At 48.5% G+C, this 6,676-nt stretch overlaps 1 protein-coding gene across 1 annotated transcript; it reads left to right on the top strand.

The window, feature by feature from the left end:
- Positions 1–2,973: 2,973 nt before the first annotated feature.
- On the top strand, positions 2,974–6,164 carry PtA15_1A540 (uncharacterized protein; the record flags this gene model as incomplete). The annotated part of the gene is made up of 3 exons (XM_053165578.1): positions 2,974–3,186; positions 3,502–3,804; positions 6,138–6,164. The coding sequence occupies 3 exons, from the start codon at positions 2,974–2,976 to the stop codon at positions 6,162–6,164; spliced, it is 543 nt and encodes a 180-aa protein (XP_053016755.1).
- Between the last annotated feature and the right edge of the window lie 512 nt (positions 6,165–6,676).

The raw sequence follows: 6,676 nt of genomic DNA, 5'->3' as shown, positions 1-6,676 counted from the left end.
GAAGGGGGGGAAATATTTGGATTTCTTTGGATAAAGAAAATACAAATATAAAATAGAGAGAGAAAGAGAGAGAGAAACTGAGCAGGATCAAGATAAGCAGATATTCAAGTTTATTCTGGTGGGAATGCACATCCACTGGCAATGCTAACTCTTCAGAAGAGTGCTGCCAAGCTGTGCTAGAGAGTGCTACAGCCTCCTCTCACCAAAGAAACGTGGAGGGATCCTGGATTAGATAAGTTTAATCCAGTCACAATTTTTTAGCTTCCTTCTGGATAGTCAAGCTTCTTTAAAGGGAAACCTATGTGGTTTGTTTCTTACAAAAACCACAGAAAAAGAATGCAGTTAAGGAGGGACAGCCCTGTGATCAAGAATGAGGCAAAGGCCAGCAGAAAAGAGCAGATCAAGCAAGACACAGAGTTTTACCTCTGAGATAAACAAGGTTCAGTTAAAGAGGTTACTCACTGTCAATATCCTAGGCGCCTGTGACGGTAGGTATACTGGGAGTGTTGTAAACTCTTTGGTGGTGATCCTGGGGTTATCTGGGGTGTGGTTCTGGTGTGCTGAAGTCTGGAGATCGGCCTCAGGCAAGGGGGATCCTGACTGCAAAAATTTTCACAGTTTGCTTATGTAATTTACATATGTACATGTGGTTTGGCGCGCCTGGTAGCGCTGACACGTCACAACTGCGCATGATAACTCAGAGAAGGAGTATGGTTACAAAGAATTGGTAAGTTGTAACTAGGGTTAAAATTGAATGAGGAAACAGAATATGAAGTCAAAACAAGGTTATCTCTTGAGATGAAAAAGATATGAAGTAATTCATGTGTAAAAAGTATATAAAGGCAGACTTTAGGTCAGCTGAGTTGACTCTAAGGCTGACAGCCCTGGTCTTCCTTAAGCAAGCAATCAATAACTTCCGGCGCTTCAATGAATTTCCGGTGGCTCTGGTACTTGATGTTCCAGCGGATGCCGTAGCCGGCAATCAACGGGGAGACCTTGACATTCATTTCTTCAGCCACTCTTTCAAAGTTGGCGCGCCGGGCGGCTGATTGAGTTATCTGCTTGATCACAACATCAAGCTTTGAGATGCGTTCTTGGAGCTTTGTTGTCTTAGAATGCTCGCCTTGGATAGCTGTTTTCACAATGTTAGTGGTGCCAGTGGTTACGCCTTGATTCTTATTGACAGAAGAAGCAGAATCATTGTTGGAAATATTGTTGGCATTGCCGTAGTTGCTTTGCCATTTTTCCTCATCATTTTCTTCCAATTCAGCTGGGTTTGTCTTTGGACCGGGGGCTAGTTTGACTTCAGGAGCTCCATTGGCTAATTCAGTTTCATCCTCCTCAAGTACCTTTCTGAAGACAGGGAAGAATCCAAGGACTGATTCCTTAGCCTTCCCAGGAGGCAAAGTTTTAAGCAACAACAAATACAAGCCGGCATTCACGATCAAAGCGAGCTTATGACAGAAGCACTTAATGTGCATGCTGGCTGGGTCCCAAGAGTCATCGGATTCCTTCGACGGGTTATTATTGTTCAGGAGAAGATACATGGCGCTGGCCATGATATTGTTGTTGGAGCCAGAATCAGTTGTCTGCGCTAACATCTTCTTGTAAAGATCATGTTTCTTCAGGAGAGCGGCAATTGGATGGGCTAGTAGATTCCCGTGGTGCTTCCAAGGGATCATTTTGAGGGGAATATGATGAAAAACATAATCCCAGTTGGAGTCAACGTAAGCCACCGCCGCGCCAATGAAGGCAGATCTATTACCCTTAGTCATCCAAACATCGTGGATGAGGGTAAATTTAGTGTCAAGTTTCTGTTCAAAGAAACCAAAAAACATGGATAAGCAGATTATCACATTGTTTTTAGTACAATGAATTGATCTGACCTTTAAATCCTCAAACACGGTAGTCTTCAACATACAATAAAGCCTCTTAGATTCTTCTGCCGACCGTTGTTTACCAAAGAGTTGGGGTTTGCATATAAGAACGCCGCACAAAGGATTGAGTCTTCAATTTGGGCCCATGCAATTGTCTGTCTTACTTGCCAGATCATAATGATCTGGTTCAAGACACAGTTGACAAAGACGGGCTTTGTTTGAAGAAACGTGCTCATTGGGGTTTGTTTTCCATCAATTAGCCGCTTCTTGTCTATCAAAGGCTGTAATTTCATGCCGGAAGCCTTAGCTTCATTATTTTTGGGGCAGCCCTTAGCATTCCTGCCGGCTTGATTGGAGCTGTCACAATGCATAGGGAGATTTCCATCTGTTGAGCCGGGTCCATGGTAAACCTTGTGACACCAGCAACACCGGTAATTCAAGGGCTCTCCACCCTTTTCCGCTTTGCCTTCCTTGAAAAATGGATCATGGAAATAGTTGGCCACATCAGCAAACTTTTCCTCCTTCTATTTCACTTCTCTAGGTTGAATATTGACTGATCCGTTGTCTGAAACTTGATCATAGTCATAATCTTCATTTGGTTTATCAGTCTTGTAATCACACAAACCAAGGGAAAGTTTTTCCCAAAATAAAGCAGCCACTCTGTCAGTTATATTCTAAACAGAGACAGAGTTCATAAATAAAACACGCTTCTTAATGATTTTTCCGCCGCAGACTTCTCTGTCTTGTTGAGGTCTTCTGATGCGGAGTAATTTTCTTGGGTGCTTACCGGGAGCAAAGCGGGAGGTGGGCCGAGTCCAAGACGCGTAAACTCAGTAGGCCACACTCCGCGCGCAAGCGCGGGGAGGGAACTGGAGAGCAAGGGGAAGTGCGCTCGGCCCAAGAAGGCTGCCGCGCTCCGCAGTCGGATTGCAGCAACCAGATTCTCAAACCTAGTTGATCCAGGAACAACCGGTACCGGCCAGCTGTATCAACACCAGAACCCAAGAATCTACAACCTTCGCCAATCACAACCCAACACCAAGTTCCCAGCTAAGAAAGAGGAATCTTTTTTTGCAAATCCAACAGACTGACAATCATGTTCAATCTCATTGCAGGAACCACGGCAGCCGTGAAACAAGCAGCAGGAATGGAACCGTCATCGCCTGGGTCGCAAGGCGCAGAACGCTCGAATGGGACAGGTGAAAATCAAAGGCCGCAGACTGGTCAGGAGGAACAGCAAGAAGAGGGAACCACCCAGGGCATCGGGCAAGACATCCAGCAAGCGGTACCACCCAAGAAGCCTAAGAAAGTCACCATCGCCAAAGCGTCAACCAGGAAGATCGCAACTCGTTCATCGTCGAAGGCCCCGGAAGGAGGGGAGGGAGGAGCCGAGACGGGAAAGGGAAGGAGCGAGGAGGAGCAGGCAGGAGGGGAAGATATAGGACGGGAATTGTGGGAGGTAGCGAAGGGAGGAACAGAAAAAGAGGCACAAGGATCAGGAACAGGTAAGCAACCCTCCGATTTGGACGAGTGATTGTGGAAAGATGGGGGAAGGATAGAGGAGAGGGAGCTGAGATCGTCTGCAACGCTTACCACGTTTATCAGATGATCCTGTGGATATCAGGAGGGATTCACCCAGGACTTCACGAGCGGAGCACGGGAAGCACGACCTCCAAGGAGCGATGCTGGACATGATAAGATGGCGAAAGGGGCGTCGGAGAAAGGCCAGGCAGGTCAAGCCCTCATATTCTATCAGATATGCGCTGGGCTGGGAGGAACAATCATCGAAGGACATCCCTCCGACCCAATCAACACCATCGCCAACAACACCCGGCTCCCCAATCTCAACCTCTCCTCCATCATCGACAATCCCACCACCTTCCCCTCTTCACGTCCACATCAGACTATCGGAGAAACAGCTCTGCCCGTGTCGGTCCCAGGCTTCACGGTTCCAACCCCGAGCCCGCGCAACCTTCCGCGGGTGAGGGATTAAGACGAGATGGCTAGCAACCCTCAACAAGCGGGTACAGCAGTCATATTCGACAATTCGGCTATCCCCACCAACGACGACTTGGGTTTCACGCCGACTAGTCGAGTTTAGAGCCCCCTTACCCTTAACCATCTTCAACGAGGCGTGGCAGGATAAGGTGATTTTACACACTGCGGAGAAGAGGGTAAAATCGGACACTGGGGACACTGACCGGTATACGGGTTATCCCTACCCCAGCAAATATCTCCAAACTTACCAAGAATGGTCGATAAACCATCAAGGTTTCCTCGCGGCGGTCCGGAAGATTCCTACCCACGCAAACTTAGCAGCTTGGCTAGTGGCTCATAAACAGAACTCCAACATGATCATTTGGAGAGAAGGTTATATGACGGCGCTGAGATATGACATCCACGTGCGCAACAACGCCCTGACCCATCGAGTGGCATTGCCAAACAGGACGCTATCAGTCGCAAACTTCTCCGTCCTCAGGAAGGAGATCCTCCTGACGGTCCATGCTAAGGCAATCAGGTTCGGGGAGACAGACTTCCCGGACAACCCATACGCAGCAGGGGCATGTCGCTTCGGCTGGGACCCAACGACAGGCCAACCCCCAGCAAAAAAGGACGACCCTTTGACCAAAACCCCCCTCCACTTGCAGCATCACACGGCTAAAGGTAACTCAAAACCTGGACCAGACACTCCGAAGGGCCCCAGTGGTACGAACCAACCTCAGAGACAAGGAGCAAGGGTGCAACCGCTGCGCTGCGCTAAAAAAAGCGGCCTTTTAGCGCAGCGCAGCGGTCTATCGCTACATCCCCAGGCCAAGTAGCGGTAGCGCCACCCCTAACCGCTGACGTTAACGCTATATTTAGCGCGTGAGTGCTAATCCCCACAGCTGTTAGCGGTAGCGCAGCGCCAAAAAAGGCGCTAAAAGCTAATAAATAGCGCAGCGCAGCGGAAATCCGCTACATGTGCGCTAACCGCTATATTTAGCGTTAGCTAGCGCTTAATCATTGCAGCACTCGCTAATCTCCTGCCACGTTGCAGGTATGCTGCAGCCGCAGCACCCATAAATTCCGCCAAAACACATTGACTGTTTGTTTCCGCTCATTGCCGGACATATACATAGAATTTAGTTACCAACATACTATTACGAACAAACATCATGGCTGGATCAGTAGAAATTGTCTCTGGCTCCGATATAGAAACACCCTCTACTCTGCCCAATACAACCAGCAGTTTGAATAACCCGCCGCCGTCCACCCGCCGTGAATCTAGTCGTCTCCGTACCCCAAGCAGCCAACCCGGCTTTGTACAAACTCAAAGTATGTTCCACAGGTAGAGCGGGATTGGCAATCCGCACCATTGAGCGCTGCATCAATAGCCACATGTGGCTACGTCATGGCGTCAAGATGGGCGGAGATTTCTCAGATTGCCAAGCGTTGATTGATCAGGCACACACCAACCCCAAATTCAAAAAGTACAAAGGTAAAACTAGAAAATCAACCAAATCAACTAAGGCTGCATCTAAGTAGCCCCCTCTTCGACAAATTTCCTTTTATTCTCTTGATTCCTATCCGTTTTAACTTCTGCTATTTTCATTTCTCCTTGTCTCCTCCCTTTTTTTCACTGGGTTTTTTTTGTACCCCACTTGTATTCTGATTAGCGGTTTGTAGGCGCTGCGCTACCGCTTTTTTTAGCGGATTTGCGCTGCTCTACCGCTAAAAACAGCGCCTCGCCGCTAATTGTTGCGCTGATTAGCGCGCTGAAATCAAGTATTTTTCCCCAGTGACTTTCAGCAGCGCTTAGCGCAGCGGCCCAAGCGCTGCACATAGCGCAGCGCAGCAAACAGAGAAAACCGCTGCGCTACGCTTTCCGTAGCGCAGCGGTTGCACCCTTGCAAGGAGGCTACAAGGGCAGTCGGTGGAACTCGACACAAGGCGACCAAGACGGGGGAGGTTCCCAAGGCGGGAGCGGAGGAGGTAGCACGGGTGGGAGCGGGGGTGGGAGTGGAAATGGAAGCGCGGGAGGCAGCGGGGGGTATAACAAGTCCAAAAATTATTAGTTAGCTACTTTTCTATAAGTTTGTCTTTACGGACTAAGGGCATAGCCCGTCCCCGTCCCTTTCTTGTTTGCATTCCAAGTAATCGAGAATCGTGGATGGCATAGTGACTTAAGTACCTTTTTTTTTTGGGTATACCTTTGCCTAACAGTGAGCATGAGCAACGCCCATCCGTGAGAAGAGACAAGAGACGGACATTGTTACCCAGGCGGGAGTCTTTAAGCAGACCGACTGATTTGGAATGGCCCATCGCTGTGACATGCGAGATGGACATAGAGAAGTGGGAAGCAGCGCTTGCAAAAGCTAACCTGCTACCCGAATACCAAGACGTGATAGACGGTTTCAGGAACGGGTTTGACCAAGGAATCCCGCATCACCGGCTGCCTGGGAATGTCCCTTTCTACGCCCCTCCAAATCACGCATCTGCGATGATTGCAAAAGAGAAGATTGAACAATCAATTCAAAAAGAACTGAAGGCCAAAAGGATGTTCGGCCCCTTTAACTTTGACCAAGTAGCCGAGAAGTTCGAATTCTTCCAGACTAACCCACTGGGAGTGGTTGTGAACGGAGATGGTTCTCTGCGTCCAATAAACGACTTGTCCTTCCCACACAGCAGAGCAGGAATTCCATCGGTAAATTTCTTTGTAGACGCGGTGTGGTGCTCCATTCCAAACCATAAGTAGTATTTTATTGCTTTCCTTTACATATATTCATCATTACATTACCCATTTCCCCCATAACCCTTCA

This window comes from Puccinia triticina, chromosome 1A (assembly GCF_026914185.1).
Source record: "Puccinia triticina chromosome 1A, complete sequence".
Classification (NCBI taxonomy): Eukaryota; Fungi; Basidiomycota; class Pucciniomycetes; order Pucciniales; family Pucciniaceae; genus Puccinia; species Puccinia triticina.
This window is presented reverse-complemented; position numbering and strand designations above follow the sequence as displayed.